Raw genomic sequence first — 17,555 nt, 5'->3', positions numbered from 1 at the left:
TGAAGTAAGCTGGAGATGGTTTGTCTTTGTCTCTAGCATGGAAGGTTTTTGGGCTTTGGCAACTTCCCAAGGTCTGGGGGTGAAGAAAACTCTCTCCGATTTAGTGACATTGGTCTAAAATGTTTATTATTAGCTCAGCAGAACCAAAGAATTAGCAGATCCTTAGGGGTCAAAAATACATTTTAAATAACCAAAATGTATTTTATTTATTTTATTTAACAATATTTAACAATTATTTAAATAGTAATGGTGTACAGAGTTCTCGCTCTCCATGCATCCAGATAAGAAAGCAAGCTAATTTTGGCACCTGATACTTAGTTTACTGACTAAGGGCTTGGGTATGCTGATCTGTTGGAATTGCTAAGGATATTCCCACTTTATCCTTGAGTGAAACATTTTAGTGAGAGTAGCAGTGTTCCTTTTAGATGGCTAATTTAGTGAGAACATTAAACGTTAGACTGTTTGAGAAGAGCAAGAGAAGGTTTGTCCAGAAACTGCATAGAGGGAAAGATATTTAGATCTTAAAGCAGCAGTACTAATCAAAAATGTAAAGAGAATTTGCCTGGCAAGGTCCTTCCCTTTGCTCTGATTTTTGTTTCATACCTGCAGAGATATTCATGCTTTGCTTATTTTATCTTTTTAAAGTTCTTCCAATTGAGCTATTTTCCACCCTTATAAATCTAAAAACTGTGGTGTAGCTGTGCTGACTCTTATCTGAACCTCAGACAGATATGTAAAGCATAAATGCAGTCAGCTAGAGAGAGGACTTCAAAGGATGTTTTCCAAACAGGGGATGTAATTTCTGGCCAAATGCACAGAAAGGCCGATGATTTAAGATACCTGGTAAGGTGAGATCTGGTAAGTATCCAGTTTGTAACATAAACACATCCACTGATAACAGTGGTCTTGAAAAATCAAATATAGATCTGTGTGTATATGTATCTCTGTGTGTGTGTGTATGTATATATATCTATATATATATATATATATATATATATATATATATATATATATATATATATATATAAATATATGGCACATAAGGACCACAGTGTATTATTCACTTCCCTATGATCTTAATCATTAGGTCCCACAAAAATTTGGGTGTTTGCGTTTTTTGAAAATGCATATAAAAATATGAATATACTTACCAAGTCCAAGGAAAGAGCACCAAACATGGTCCGTATTTCAAGATCGTCCTCTGCATTAGAAGTATAAGTCTTCCAGAGTTCCCAAACTTGTAGTCAGCATGTTAATGTCAGCATCCCTGAGCTATATTTACTTGACATCCCCAAACTGACAGAATTCCTCAGCAAGAGGTAACTTTGTAAGTTTCATAAAGCAACTCATCCAGTTGCAGAAACAGGTTGGACCTCAAAAGCATCAATCCAAAAATAAGGGGATGTGAAATCCAGAGAATTGGAGTGATTCAAAAATTGCTGGTTTATATTGAGTCATATAATGCAAAGTGCCACCCTAAAGAAAATCATAAGAATGCAAATCTATCAGAAAACTATGTATACACCCATCCATGTATCTAAGAGTGTGTGTTCATGCGTGCTGATCACTTGTGTATTGAATTATATTCCCCAAGAGTAAAGCCCAGTGATTAAGACCTTGGGCAGCTGGATAATCCACTATGGTCCTTATACGATTGGGTTTCACCTGTATATAAAGAAATTTATTTTGTGATTTTTCAAGACCATTAATATTAATGGATCTGTGTTTAAATTTTTGGTGGTACCTTGGGGTTCCTGTCTGTGAAATATTCAATTTGACCAGCACTGCATATGTCGAGTGATGCTATAGTAGCGATAAATAGTAAAAAGCAACCAAAGGCACTATATCCAGGAGAAACTGAGATCCAAATGGATAATTTTAATTACTAGAACTAAATACTGTAAATGGCCAGAATTCAGATCCTCATGCTGTCAGCATCTGACAACATGGGTAATGTAGTTAATCCGGTTTACAAGCCTTTACAGCAGAAAATTCTGCCCTCTGTAACCAGGAACAAAAAGAGGCAGCAGGATTGCTATTAAAAGCATAGCTATCGGGCAAGCAAGTAGACAGAAAAGGTCAAAAATCATTGCTCCTAATTAAATGCACAACTGAATGCAGAAATGTTACTATAGAAGGTGGAAAACAGAGGTTGTAAGGAGGAGATGAGCTCTGTGGGACCTGAGTGCAGGGCATAATGGGATGTAGCCAAGAGCTGGCTCAGGAGAATTGATCAGAGATCTATTGCTCTGGGTCCTTGGATCGCTTTTATTCCTCGATCCGGTAAGCTGAATATAAAGTCCTCTATAAGAACATCCAGAAGTCTTCTCGCTGCCAAGCGAAGGGACTCGCACCTGCATCCAGAGTGACGAAGGATCTGAAATCTGGCAACTCTTTCCCCCAGAGAAAACAAGAGAGCAGGTTAATCTAAGCTTTTCCTAGGAAGCCCGAAAGCCAGCGCTACTGCTCTTCTCCCTGTAAAAACAGTGTCTGAATAATAAGGAAGCGTGACAAACATTCTGTTTCCTGAAACCAAAGAAAACCAGGCATGGAGGTGCCTCAGACATAGCTTTGTCCTCTTAAACTACACTACACTTGTTCCAGGTTGGGCAGGGAATCCTCGTAGTTAAGGAAACCTGGAATGTGAAGGAGATTTTGCAAAATATAACTGATGGCAGGGATTTATTTTCACTTGACAAGAAGTAGTGGAGCCCAGATGGTAGTGAAGCAGCACCGTACCCACCTTCTCTGTGGATAAACAGTGACTGCCCTAGGACGTTCCAAACCAGAAAATTGATTTTTGAAACTAGATAAAACCGAACTAGACTGGTCCAAAAGCTTTTAAAATTAGCGGAAGGAGTTTGAAAATGTTTAAAGTTGACTTTTTGACTAGAATCTTCTTAGGAAAATGTTGTAAGCGCTCGTTAAGGAGGCAGTTTTCAGAGTGCCTGCTTCGGTGCAGAGTCTGCATGTACTTTTTTTTTTCTTTTTACTTCTAGGGCTTTACACACCAAATTTCCTGCACGTACTTGCCCTTTTTTTGAAAATTTTGTACCCGTTGACTTTTGCGCCAGCGGTTTTTTTGGGGGGTTTGGGTAGAATTTAAGGAAAATGTTGCCCATAGATTTGAGAATATCAGTCTATCCCCCAGATTCATCATTCCTCTATAAATATAGCGAAATGATCGCCCAGGGCCAAAAATGGGGGGGGGGGGGGGGGTGAAAGAGTGCAGCTGGCCGCATCTCAGCGGTGCGGCATCGCACACCAGGGTTGCGGCCGCGCTGAACACTTTCATCCCTGTAGCACCAATAGAAAAGCTGTATTTATTTCCGGCGCTACTGCCGGCGATGATGTGCGAAACATGATCGCCCGCAGTGCTATCGGCCCCTCATTTTTCAAAACCCCGCCCAAACCCCTCCCTTTTTTATTTTAATTTCAAATTTAAATATTCAAAGCGCGATGCGATTAAGGCCCTATCGCGATTTGATGAAGGACCCCCCCCCCCCCCCCATGTGCGTAAAGGTCTGATCCCATCTAAAACATGCCCCAGGAAGCGCCCCACCAGCACCACCAGATGCTCACTGTGGCTCCCCGCACATACTTTAAAGTGGATTGAGGGTTGGCATTTTTTTCAGACAGCCAGTTCACCTGGCTAAATAGCAGTGTGCCAACATCAATGGTTTTGAAATATGTCCCCTCTCCCCTCAAAAAAAAACAACAAAAACACATGAAGCAATAATCATTCAAGATGCAGGCACCTAAGTATGTTTGGGACGTGAGTGTGTGTGAATCTGGCCTGGCAGGCCAGCCCTGTGGAGGTGTTAATGATGTGCTCTTAGTGTTCCTCCTTCTCTCCCCCACCTGTACAGCACAAAATGTAATTTTTCAAGCCATAACTAGTTGTGGGGTTGGTTGTTTTTTGGGTTTTTTTTTGTTTTTTAATGGACTAATATATTTTACAACATTTGATTACTTAGCAAAAACACAAATAGGTGCTGTTGTTTGCCCTCTCATTGCCAGAAATAATTTTGGGTGATTTGAACCCAAAATGAGGATGAGGGATGGAACGTGGTAGGGACCTGGTGACCTTTAAGTCCAACCCATCGACTGATGATCGCCCTGTCCAGGGAACTTACTGCTATTCTGAGAGTTAGATTTTTTTTTTTCTATTGTTTTATTTTGGTCCTGATAAATATTTTGTAATAGGAGCAGAAACTGCGAGCACTGTGAAGTGAAGGGAAATTTTGAAACCTTGTCGCTGCGGGTCCTGCACGCGCATTTTCGAGGGGGTGGGGGAAACACCCTCTCGTGGAGTTTCTTTTTGAAAATGCTGGAGCCGGCTGTGCTGTGGATAAATTTTTGCCCCGTGGGCATTTCAAAATAAAGTCCGTGCATGCGGTTAGTTGAGTGGGCTGGGCCCCACCATCCCCCGAGCCCCCACCCCTTTGCACTGGAGGTAAAAGCACCCTCGCTGTCAAACCGTGTGGGTACCTTTACCTTTGGAGGTGGGGGACAGGGAGTGAGCAGTGTTCAGCGGGGCTTTTACTGCAGGTAAACAGCTGTTTAATCGTGGAGAAAAAGCTTTGACAGTTGCCTTCTGAATGTTTAAATGTCGTCATACGCGGAGGGCAAGGTAACTGTCAGTGGGGCTTTAGGACTTCCCCTTCCAGATTGACTGATCCTTCTCCTGACCATCAAACAGGTGCTTCTGAGAAGCACAAGAGGACATTGAGGGAGGAGATGCTGCTTGTGGTCCAGATACAATTTTCTTAATGCCCGGTTTATTACATTTGATTTGTATTTTATGTTTCTGGGTGTTTGGTTTGTTTTTTTTAAACATGGTCACTTAACAAAAAGTGGACCATTTGGGGATAATAGCTCGCTTGAAATAAAGCTTACTCCTCTCCAGGTGTGTTCCCTGAATTTTTGTTCATAGGTTAAGCACAGTCAAACAATTTCAACAAAACAGTCTCCCCACCTGTACCCCTTAAAACCCATGAGAAGATGTTTTCACGTTAAGATCCCCCTCTGTTTTTGCCCACACAGGTATTGCATTGGCTTCTAATGTGCTCTGGCTCCCTCAGTTAAATAAACAATGGAAAACTTACTTCTTTTTTTTTTTTTTTAAACATATTCCCTCTCCTCTCTCTCATTAGCAGTCCCATCTTATCTTTTCCATGCTGCTGGGACATTCTGTCTGACATCAATTACTTTAAACGACGCTGCCGCTGGACTTTCCCTGTTCTGGTTAAACCAGTCCAGACCAAAAGTTCATAGAAAACTGCACAGACTCTCTAAATTGTGGAGATAGGGGATTCACTCCTAGTCATATGCGTGTGCAAGGTCTTATTTCTGCAGAAGGGTTTAAGTGGTGTTGCAGTTAATTATCAACAGTTTAAAACCAGCAAAATGTCCCAGGCTTTAGACAAATTTTGACTAGATCACTAATGTCACCGGGCTGCCGTCTGGCACACCCCCTCCACCCTCACTCCCCTTCTGATCTCTGAAAGGATGGGTTTCATGCGCCTTCTATGCCAGAACTGTTCAGCCTTGCAGCTTGAAACCCAGGGGGTCACTCCTGGTAACTTGACATTCATCATGTCCCAACAGCTTTAAGAGAGGAGAGTGGTAATTACTGAGGAAGGAGAAGAGGGGTAGTGTAATAACTGCTGAGGAGCAGGCAGGTGAAGAAGCAGAATCAATAACAGAGAGCAAGGGAAGGGCGGCAGGGGAGAGAAGAGCAGAGGCAGCCAACAGATGTGGTTACAGCTGAAGGGAGGATTAGCAGGGGAAAAGCACAGATAACTGATTCTGCAGAGAAAGCCACAGCATGTGCAAGGCCCTGAGACATCAAAGCAATGCAATTTAAAATGAGAGAATTTTTTTTTTTTCTCCTTGCCCGGAGCAAAAAAAAAAAAGGGCACTGGTGTACAGGTCGTAGCATTTGAGAGAAACTCTAGCCCTGCATTTCTGGATGCATGCCTGACCAAAACAGCAGATTTGTCCTGATGCACTCAGGACAAATCCGCTGTTTTGGTCAGGCATGCATCCAGAAATGCAGGGCTAGAGAAAGGAATGCATCCAGAAATGCAGGGCTAGAGAAAGGAAATACCTCCTTATGAAGAGTGTACTTTGTTCTCTCTTTCAGGGAACCTGACTAAGCACATGAAGTCCAAGGCCCATAGCAAAAAGTGTCAGGAGATGGGAGTGACTGTGTCCTCGCTGTTGGACTTGGAAGGTGAAGAAGGTACTGTGCTCTAGACTTTTTACATCCCCTTCTCCTGTCTTGTTCTGTTAAGTGTTAAAATCCATGAAAGGGTCCTAAGGGTCTCCCGGACGTTGTCTGCCTTCAGATTTAGCTTAAGCATCAGCTGAGGCCATTAAGAATGAAGTGAACACTTCTTTTGAGCGCCTGAAGCGTGACTGGACATAGAGCCACGTTTCGCAAGATGACGAGGCGACTGAAAACAGAACACGATGGGCACGTCTATCTGAGTATCTAAACATTAAGGGGCCTATTTACTGAAAGGAATTAAGCGCATATTACTGTAGCTCATTTAACATGCTATTCACTAAAACGTAGATTTTTTTTTTTTTTAAAACATGCACACAGCTATTTTATAACGTGTGAGCGTTGGCACGCACATGCTATAAAATACAGGTCCCGCGTGCACAGGCGCGCCAGATTTTCATGTCCAAGCACACATGCGAGCGGGTGGCCTGCTCCGTGCGCGTGAGGGGGGGGTAGATTTAAAAAAGAAAATACATGTGGTGATGCAATCGAACCTCCCGCAGTTTCCTCCCAGTCCACTAATGGCGCTGTCCCGGCTTGCCCCTTTTTCAGGGCCAGGCACTTCTGCGCGTAACAGGCCCATTCTAAAATGCACACGGTGCGCACAAGGCCCGGCCACCCCCCCGTTTTTACGCGTGTGGCCCTTTTAAAATTGGGCCTTAATGATTCTACGTCCTTTGTGAATCGTGTACAAAAGCATTATACTCACATGATAAACATGCTTTTAATGCAAAAACTAACGGCTGGATTAATGCAGAGTTTTGCATATATAAAAACAAAAATTTGTATTGCCATTAACAAGACTGCATTTACTGGGGATGTGCATTAATTGTCTCCATTTCATCACATAATATATGGCACATACTTTACAGACTTTATAGTACATGGGTCAAAATGGATGGAATGTGCATAACTCGTTATTAAAAATGCACGCATACTATCTGTTTTGACCTAAGTACTATGAAGTTTGCAAGGTATGCGTTTACCGCTGAAACGTCCCTAGCATTTACACTATTTTAACGTGTTCAGCGCTAACACAGATACTGTATTTAGAGGTAGATTTTAAAAGCCTCGTGCGCGCATAGACTGCCACATATGCGCGAGAGTGGACCGTGTGGGAGCTTCGTGAATTTTAAAGAGCTGGGAAAAAGTAGGTGGAAAAGGGGCAGGGCACGGGCGTTCCAGAGGCGAGGCCAGCACTGACGTGCGTAACTCCTAATTTTCCTTAGCCAGCGAACTTATGTTACGCGCGCCACGACAGTTGAGAGAGAGAGAGAAACGCTTTATAAGGCTCACTCTGATACTCTATATATGAACCATTGTAAGGGGGCACTTTGATTCGGGGTGAGTTTTCGGGAGGTGGTGTAACAGACACATTCAGAAGTATCCATTGTAAAACTGACAACAGTAAAGAATTCTTGACCTCATAAGCGAAGAAAAGGAGTTGATTTGTACAATGCAGCTAGCAGAGATGCAGCGTACAAATCAACTCCCCTTGTTAGAATTTATCACTTATAAGGGCTATAATTCTTTACTGATGTCAATTTTACAATGGATACCTCTGAATGTGTCTGTAACACCACCTCCCGAAATCTCACCCCGAATCAAAGTGCCCCCTTACAATGGTCCATATATAGAGTATCAGAGTGAGCCTTATAAAGCGTCTCTCTCTCTCTCGACTGTTGTGGCACGTGTAACATAAGTTCGCTGGCTAAGGAAAATTAGGAGTTACGCACGTCCGTGCTGGCCTCGCCTCTGGAACGCCCATGCCCTGCCCCTTTTCCACCTACTGAAAACTCACCCCGAATGAAAGTCCATTTATAGAGTATCAGACCGAGCCTTATAAAGAGTCTCTTCCCACTTATAAAAGCAGCTTCCTACCAAGAGTATTCTCCAAAACACCTCTTCCTCTTCTTACCCCCAAAAAAAGTCAAGCAACCTAGTGACTCAAACTTTTGGAACAGTGCTGCACTTCTTTATAAAGAGTACTTTAAAAAAAATAATAATAATAAACTTTTTGTTTCTTAAAAAGTGGTTTAATCCTCCTAACACTTTTCTCTCTCCTGTTGGGTTGGGTGACAGGGTATTAATCTCCCTGTATTGTACAGATTCTCAGTCTCAACCAAAAGGCCAAGAAGAGACCATCTCAGTTCGTCAGATTTTTTTTTTTTTTAAGTCCACTGTGAATCCCTGGAATCTGCCTTGCAATTTGAACAGAATTGCCTGATTTGTGGGACCACAGAGAGCAGATTTGATGCAGATTTCTGTGAATCAGCAAAGCTGCATAAATCTTCACTGAGTCCAGTTGGCGAGTTTTATTTAAAAAATGTATATCCTTAGACTTTAAAAATACATACAAAAAAATGTATAAAACAATAAAACATAATTTAAAAATAAACCAACAACTATAAAACTCTAAAAATAAATAAATAAATAATAATAATAATAATAATAATTAAAAAAAAAAAAAGGATCAAAATCCAATTTCCTAGAGAAACTGGGAAAAAGATCCCAGAATTCTGTCAAACTATAGTCATACTGAAATTCATGTGGTTCAAGAAAGTCCTTGAATTTTTTTGCCTACTTTTGTAGTCCATGGGCAGATGCGTGGTAATAAATGCATTAGATTGTGTTAACAAGTACATGGATACATTTGATTTCAAGAATGAGTTTGCAGAATACAAAGTGAATGGGGCAGTTTTCTGTAGACATCTTTAAAAAAAATAAAATAAGAAAAAAGTAACTTGAGAATTAGAAGAGAAAGGATAGGCCTAAGCCTTGGAGCAGTTACCCATGGCTTTCTCTTCTACATGTCCAATGCTTCAGAAAACATTTCATACTTTAGATAATGAAGGAGTTTTCGTATATGTTTTAAATCCATCATAAGAAAGGGAAGTGGCATTTATCATGTATGTGAGAGAGTGCATGCCTTGCAGGACAGAGGACCAGGGATGTGGTAGGGGAGGGAGAAAAGAACTTTAGCTAACCTAGAGCTCTGATAGGCCTCAAGTACTCTGGAGTTGTCCCAAGCTGAACTAGTTATTTAATCTAAAACATTGTTCTGTACAACCTCCCTGTACCAACAATTGGAAAGCCCAAAGCAGTGTACAAAAAAAATTATAAAATTAAAAACATACCAGTTAAAAATTATAAAATAAAAACTAAAAACTTTCCATCACTTTAAGGATGGAAAAAAAAAAAAAAAGATCTTTTAACAGAAGGCAAAAAAATTAGTTTCCAACCTGATTTCTTGTGGCAAACCATTCCAAAGGATTGGCACCACCATCAAGAATGCCCTTTCTCTATATCATGTCAGTCTCCTATATTTTACCATGGGAACATTTAATAATCTACCCTGAGAAAACTGTAGATCTCTTACAAGAGAATATTCGGTCTACCTTGAAAAGAGTTGGGGTTGACCCAAACCAAGCAAGATCTTAAATGCCAGTGTTAACACCTTAGATTTAGCTCTTTTCTTCCTTGGATAACCAATGAAATTGATGTGGCACTGGCCTTCGTAGACACCAGAAATCCAGAACAGGCAGGGTACCAGTACACTTGCAACTCTGACTGCGTTAGACATAGCCAAGTCCATTTCTTGTACAAAAATAAATAAGGATGGGTTTTCCCCGACTTTGTTTAGATCGACATGAACAAATAAAACAATTTCTGGCCATGTACCAAAAGATATCCTTGTAAATGTTTGCTCATATTATCTAATGTGAAGTATTTTTTTCATTTATTCTACAGTTTCCAGGAAGGATGGGTCATCTGGTTCATAATGTGATTTTGGGGCAGTGCTTGGGTTTTTTTTGGGAATGGGAATATTGTGCTTTGTTTATTTCCTTGATTTCTCCCTGTATTTCCGTGAGGCTTCTCTTATATATGTTGATCTCTGTAAGCAGCTGATGAATAATTTTGATGTTGTGCTATTTTGATGTTGTGCTATTTTGTCTTTTTTTTTTTTTTTTTTAACAAGTGTGCATAAGTTGAAATGTAATAAATAAACTAAAAAAAGGTAAATAAGGAAATCTTTGTTACCAGGGTTTGCCTGATTAAGCTCAGCAAGCTGGAATGGCTCATACCATCATGCCTGGGGAGTCTAAAATTAAGTCTTTATAATGGAATCACATGACAACTCAGGCTCTCTCAGTGTTTAACTCCATTTGGTTAATAATTTTTTTTCCATCTCTTCTAGGAGCCAGTGAAGATAGATTCCAAGATTTGGAAGGGAGAGATGGATCTGAGGTCGTAGAGGAGCATCAGTTTTCAGATCTAGAGGAGTCTGATGAAGATGACGACAATGACGATGATGAAGAGGAGGAAGAGGTAGAGAGTCAAGAGGAGTTGTCTTTAAAACCTTTGCAAATTAAACCCATCTGCTTGCAGCTGCCCTCTTCATGCCCTTCATCAATTCAAGAAGAGAGCACTGGGGCCTCATCCTTTTTGGTGCAAGATATTGTTTCCAGTTGCCAGCAAAGCCCCAGAGGGCACCTGGCTGCATCCAGTAGGCTCGAAGCAAAACTGTCTGAGGACAAACATGAAGATTCTTCTAGCCTAAGCTCCTCAGCTTCTCACAGGCCCATTTTGACTTCCGGTGAACACTTGACTTCTACAGAGAAAGAGTCTGTTACAAGATCACAGGTACTTTTGGCAATAGACCTGTCAAGGTCAAAAGATGCATCACCAAGAAGGCAGTGGTCTCCAGGTCACGAGTCTGATCAGGCCAGAGCAGTATTATACAGAAAGCACTTGCTAACCAAAAATGAAACTTCACCTAAGCGTCTCTCATCAACTGGAGACATCTCTTCCCTGAGGTGCCCGTCCCCAGTAAGAGGGAAGTCACCTGGCCAATATATGTCTCCAGAAAGGGAAGTATCACCACTGAGATGTGTGTCCCCAAGGCTAGAGATGTCCCCAAGTAGGCATCTGTCCCCCAGAACAGATTTATCCCCAAGAGCCTACCATTCCCCAGAGAGAGGGGTTTCCCCACTCAGACATTTGTCTCCAAGCAGAGAGACATCCTCGGTCGGATATTTGTCCCTGAAAAAGCGTTTGCCTCCTGGAGGATCGGCATCTTCTCCCAGGTACCCGTCCCCAGGACAGGAGGAAATGCCTTGCAGCAGCAAATCGGTGGTGGACATGAAAGCTCCAGTCTCACTCAAAGCTCAGCATGGGATGTTATTTTCAAAGCCTATTTCTCCCAGGCCCCACGGAAAAAGCACTGAGATTTATAAATCCAAGCTGGTAAGTTGAAATCTGTCATCCTCTTTGTGCTTGTGAAATATATTTTTTTAAGATTTCCTGACTGCGTAAACTGAAGCGCAGTGTAGAACTCTTGTTTGTTGTGTGTTTCTAGAACATAACTGCCTAGTCCAGACATTCTAGCTTTCCTTATCAGTGTGGACACGGTCACTTTGCATCCCAAAAATTAGTGGGTGAATGCTGACAATAGCTGGCAAGAGGAAACTAGCCAGCAGGGGCGAGGGAAAACGTGGCAGCAGCATTTCAAACCTGTCATCCCAGCCTTACACCTGTAACAACTACCCTTCCACATAAATTTCAAATGCTGCCAGAAAATCCAGGGTTTCTACTCATTTGTGGCTATGCACTGTGTATTTCCATCTGGAGTATTCAGCCAAAAGGAAAGAGTCACACAGTATGTGCTTTTCAACAAATGTATTTGTAACAACGTTAAAACTCTCTTGCATAGAATGAATACAGCGTGCAAGGTGAGTTTGTATGAATTTGAGCTAAGAGGAAATTTAAGCTATGAATGAGTGCTATGCTGGGTAAGAGCAATGATGTATTAAGCCCAGCAACAGTGGCCAACCAAGTCATTTGGAAGTACCAGGCAGACCCCACTGAAGCAATCCATTCCCTGTTGCCCACTCCCTGAAATAAGAGGAGGTATTCCTCATGCTTGCCTGCCTAATAATTGTTAATGGACCGGTTCTCCAAAAACTTGTCCAAACCTTTATCTGCTGAAGGGAAATCTTAAAGTTAGATTTGTCTGTGCTGCTGGTGATCATAGGCACAAGTTGCCAAGAGCAATGTTTTCTTCTAAGAATATGGATCCCACTCGGGTGTAAAGTTTCTGCCCTGGGCCGAGCAGACAGGAATAGGACCACTCCTCCCTTCCCATTATACACCTCGGTGAGTGTGGCAGGATTGGAGGGGCGAAACGCCTAGATATTCTGATTGGCCAGTTCTGCCCACCTGACCTTTGAAATCTACCTATTATCCTGTTGGTAAGGGTTGAAAAGATAGAGAAGACTTCGCATTTTACAGACAGATCCAGACACTTTGAAAATGGAGACTGTCTTGCTGTTTTAAAGGCCGTATACTTCTCTAATCAGTACAATAGCCAGATTTCTTGTAATCAAAATTGTACAGCTTGTATATTATGGAAAGTTACTTTCTAAAACACCCCATTGTATTTAAGAACATTTCATACAGTTGCCATCTGTTTTCTTATTTTCTGGCTTTGAGGCTTAGCTTTTCCTCCTTGAAAGAAAAAAATCCTCTCTAAATTTCCTTGGCAAGCTATAATCTTAGAGTACAGGAGAAGCCTAGTGGTTAGAGCAGCAGGTTGAGAACCAGGGAATCCAGGATTCACGTCCTGCTGACATTGCTTGTGACCTTGGGCAGATCACGTCCCCCCTCCATTGCTTCAGGTACAAACTTAAAGGTGAATTTTAAAAACCCGGCGCGTGCATTAATTGGGAGTTGTGTGCGAATAAGTTGGACTCGTGCACGCCCAATGGATTTTAAAGCTGCCTGGATATGCGCATCTCTCCAGCAGTGCGCACATCTCCAAAGTTATCAAAAAGGTGCATTGGTGTTTTGGGGTGTGAACCAGAGGTGTGCGCATAAATACGTTCCCCGGCACACGCCAAGGTCCTCTGCTGCTTAACTTTGCCTTTGCTATGGATAATGTGTAAGTTAAAAATAAATAAATAAATAAATAAAAGGATCAAGCCATTTCTGAGGGGTTTAAAGGATCTGGGGTAACTGGGGGGGGGGGGGTGTAGGCTATCAAATGGGGGGGGGGGGTATTGGAGGACCTATCTTAACTGGGTGAACCGGCGGACAAACTAGTAAAGTAGGAAAGGCGTGGACGGGCGCCCGTGCGCCTTTTAAAAACCCCTGATTTATGTGGTAGAAGCAGGATTTGCGTACACGTGTGCATGCACCACTTAAAATTTGGCACACGTGCTACTTTAGGTGCACGTATGTTATAAAGTGGCCGCGGCCCTGGGTGCAGGCCAGCAAATGTGCAGCCACGTGTCTGTTTGAAAGTTACCATTCCTGAACACAAACCCTCTGGGGATAGGTAATTACCTACAGTAGTTGAATGTAACTCGCCTTGAACTACCAATGAAAAGGCAGGTGCTAAATATATATAAAAGAAAAGGCCCCTAATGACTTGGACATCATCTTCTGTATCTGTGGAGCTTAATGTGATTAGAAGAAAGGAGTTATGTTGTTGGGTTTTTGGTTTTGTCTAATTATTTATGAATGTTTTTATTTGTTACTCACCTGGAATGGTAGGTAGCTCAGTTATAACTTTCTTAAATAAATACATTTAGTCACTCCAAGGCGCTCGGCTGTTGGCTAGAAGTCTAGCAGCTCTGTGGGTCAACAAATACATACTTCATTTCTGATGGGGCAACCAGAAATTAAAAACAAATAGTTCCACTTAGAGCTAATGGAGCCTATATACACATGGATTAAAAAAAAACAAAAAACAGTTTCAAAATATCTTTGGCTGCTTTAACATGTACTGAAAATGTGGTGTGGCTCAGTAGAACCAGAAAAGTTATTAGGGAGATGCGCACACGAAAAGTAGGCAAAAAAGCGAAGGCAGGTAGGAGAAAAGTAAACAGTATGACAGCCTGTTTTTGCACCCTAAGGCGCCTTCTGATGCCAAAGCCACGGTACTAAAAGAACGGGTCTTCTACCTGAGCAGCAGGATACGTTTTTCTTATTTCATCCTTTTACATGCACACAGAGATCACTTAGTAATCTAGAAAGATTACATGGGATTGGAAGCTGTGAGAGCACCAAGGAAAGAGGACAGAAGAAATAAAAGGCTTGCAGAAGAGATGACTGACAGAAGATATGCTAGAAGTTTATAAGTGGTGTGGAAAAGTTTAATAGGGAATGGTTATTTATCCTTTCGGATAAGACTAGGACAGTTCCCCTCCCCTTGAGGAGTAGCCTATATACATAGTAACATAGAGAATGATGGCAGATAAAAAACAGTTGGCTTACCCAGATGTCTTCCTTCTAACCGTTCCTAGCTTCATAAAAGCTCCATCATATTGACAGCTGTGACCAATGAGGTACTGCAGACAAATTTGATTGTGGATTCAGTTGTGCAGTACCATGTTGTTTATATTTTTTTCTGTTCCTTACTGGCTGACTCGCTTTGTTCCTGTCCAGGTCTTGTCAGGGAGTCATCAAACACAGCTTCTAGTTTTATTTTGTTCAGCTTACTTTCTCCCACGTGCCTTTCCATGTATGAGCCAACCATTGTAGTGAGTGTAAGGGAGCAGGATATGTGTTTTTGAAGAGCTGCTGGTTTGAGTGGCCAGTAGATGTGGCACAGTAAGAGCAGTCCTTTTCTTGCCTCTTCTTCCTAATGTCTGGTAGCCTTGCTTCAGGGGCCATCTTAACCTTGGCCAGACTAAGGAATTGGAAGCCTATTATTGTGACTGGAATTTAATGATAATTTTACTGCATGTTTATAAATAAAGTCTGAGTCAAGCCAAGGTGTTCCACCTTGACAGTACAGAGCACTAACCACAAAGCAATGTGACTGGCCCTAATGACACAAGTTTACAAATCCTAATGTCTGTATATTACTGCACTAATAACTTTTCTTTTGCACGTTACAGAAGGTAGAGCCTTGGAGTACATATGAGATCTCAGCTTGCTCACCCGGCATCATGCATCCAATCTGTTCAAGGCCCTTGCGAGCAGTTCACGAATTGCACGGCCACCCGCCAAGTCGAGTGGAAGAGAATGTGTTCAGTCACCTCCCTTTACATTCACAGCAGCTAACAAGGACCTTGTACCCAATGATCCCTATTGGGGGTATCCAGATGGTCCAGACAAGACCAATCACCCATCCCAGTTTAGTACCCTCTTCAGTTGTGCCACTGCAAGCAGGCTATTCTTTTGCCAGCAGCATGCCTACTGCATTCAGCCAAACTGGAGGAAGTGGAAAGGAGCAACAGGCTCAGCAAGACATAGCAATATCTGTGTTCCCAGCAGCAAAGCTTTCAAAACTCTCCCACTTGGCACAGACTAAGAGCAGTAGCTTTGTCAAAGAGAAATCCAGGACTAGTGAGCTCCAGCTAAAGACAGAAGAGGAGGAATACAGGGTAACCCAGTTTGCTGAGGCCAGCCACCTGGAGCATGAAGGCTGCCCAGCTGGCACTGACAGTCCTGGCACGGAACGTGAATGCTCTCCAAAGCCTTCGATAAGCAGGGAAGAGCCCTCCACAAAAACGGGCAAGAAGCAATGCGGCAGCTCGAGCACTTCTTACGACTGGCCCCGCACTTTCATCTCAGATTTTCCCGCACAGACGTTGGACAGGAGCAGCAGCACGGGCTGCCTGTCGGAGCCCCCACTGAGCCATTCACATTCCCATCGTTTTTCCACCAGGAGGAGGAATCTTTCTGGGGAGCCTAGTCACCATAGGAAACACATCCTGCACTTAGAAGGTGCGCGGTTAGGACACCCCCAAAGGTCTGAGGGAAAGGACAAAGGAAGTACTTAATTGTTTGTCCCCCCCCCCTCCCTCCTCGCCCCCTCCAGGTGTCCGGTGTACATCACAAAACATTATCAACACTATTTTCCTTTTTACTATAATAATCATTATTATAAATAAGCACTCTTACCTAGTGAATGACCAAACTCACAGGAAGAATTCCTGCTCTTCTTTGTCTCAGTATGATATTATCTTTATGTATGCAGTTACTCGTGCCTTTTTCTAGAATTTTTGTTGCTTCAAAATGTATAAAAGAAAAATGTTTAAGGCTGTGAATATTTTTAAAGGATTTTGTTTTTGGTAGGGAGTGGGGCAGGGGTGATGGATAGGGGATGTAAGAAGGGTTTCCTTAGACTGGTCTTTTCAGCCATTCTAAATTTGCATCTGGAACATCTGAATCAAAAAGAGAGAGACACACACACGGACAGGAGATGCACTGAGAACTTTTTTTGTATATTAAATTAAAAAAAAAAATCTGTATTCAGAAAATACACGGATTCATATTTATTATATGCTGTATTTAATTGTCAGGAATAGCTGTGTTTTTTTTACAATGTGGCTGTCTCTTTTCATGCTTTAAGACATATTTACAAAAATGGCTTTATGTTTTTTTTAAACTTGATAGCCCTTTTCTCCCTTTGAGCTGTAAATGCGGCTAGCACTTATTTCACATTGGGATGCCTGTCAAGTAGTGTAAAGTTTTAGCTTCTCTTTCCTCCATCCCTCCCTCCACTCCCCTCTTGCCCATTAAAAAAAAAAAAAAAAATTCCCAGACAAGCCTGAGAACTGAATCTAGGCAAAAGCACTTTTCTATGCCCCCTTCTCGCCCTTGAAGGTTTAAAAGGCAGAAGACTTAGGAATGTAGAGTTATGGGCCTGGCTTTTTTGGAAAGGTGTGGTGGGGTTTTCCTACACCATGTGCACTTATTCGCCTGGCTTTGTTCTGTCCTTGTAGCTCCTGTGGTGGCTAAAAGGCAAGTAGGAGTGGGGTTTAGATAACCAAACTGTGGAAGGGGGGTTAAAATGAGCTGTCAAGTAGGATAATGCGAGGTGCAACCCACCTCTCCCAAGTCTTCAGGGAAGTAATCGTCTTTATGGCAAACCTGGAAGTTGCTTAATATTCATCCGTTACTTATATTGAAGGAAAGCTTCACCCAAAGTGGGTTTAGCACAGGCAAATTAATGCAACAACCACAGTACATCCTAAAAGTAGGACATCCATGGGGAAAATGTTTTGAAAGAGTTCCTGAAACCAGTTGAATAGTATTATGGTTTTGTGAAAACTCCAGAAGCGGCAGTGGCCTCAGCTTGTCCGTTTTGACATGGGAGCTGAACTCCATCCAGAAAGGCGACTTTGCTGATTGTGATCCGGCCCAGACAAATTATTTTAAAACTTTCAGGTCAAACCAAGCTTGGATAACTGTTTTCAGATTACACCCTCCTCAAATGGAAAGCATTCCAGTTCCTTCATACCACTGCTAA

At 42.1% G+C, this 17,555-nt stretch overlaps 1 protein-coding gene across 6 annotated transcripts in view; it reads left to right on the top strand.

Moving 5' to 3' along the window:
* The window catches only part of HIVEP3 (human immunodeficiency virus type I enhancer binding protein 3), a 272,282-nt gene extending 255,424 nt beyond the window's left edge, over nt 1-16,858 (top strand). For all 6 annotated transcript variants that reach the window (XM_029619610.1, XM_029619605.1, XM_029619607.1 and 3 more), the window contains 3 exons: nt 6,149-6,247; nt 10,491-11,539; nt 15,196-16,858. In XM_029619610.1, coding sequence (XP_029475470.1) covers nt 6,149-6,247; nt 10,491-11,539; nt 15,196-16,083 — 2,036 coding nt within the window. In that variant the 3' untranslated portion in view covers nt 16,084-16,858. The remainder of the gene's footprint in view (nt 1-6,148; nt 6,248-10,490; nt 11,540-15,195) is intronic.
* Nucleotides 16,859-17,555: the final 697 nt, after the last annotated feature.

The sequence above is a fragment of the Rhinatrema bivittatum genome, chromosome 11 (assembly GCF_901001135.1).
Source record: "Rhinatrema bivittatum chromosome 11, aRhiBiv1.1, whole genome shotgun sequence".
Taxonomy (NCBI): Eukaryota; Metazoa; Chordata; class Amphibia; order Gymnophiona; family Rhinatrematidae; genus Rhinatrema; species Rhinatrema bivittatum.
This window is presented reverse-complemented; position numbering and strand designations above follow the sequence as displayed.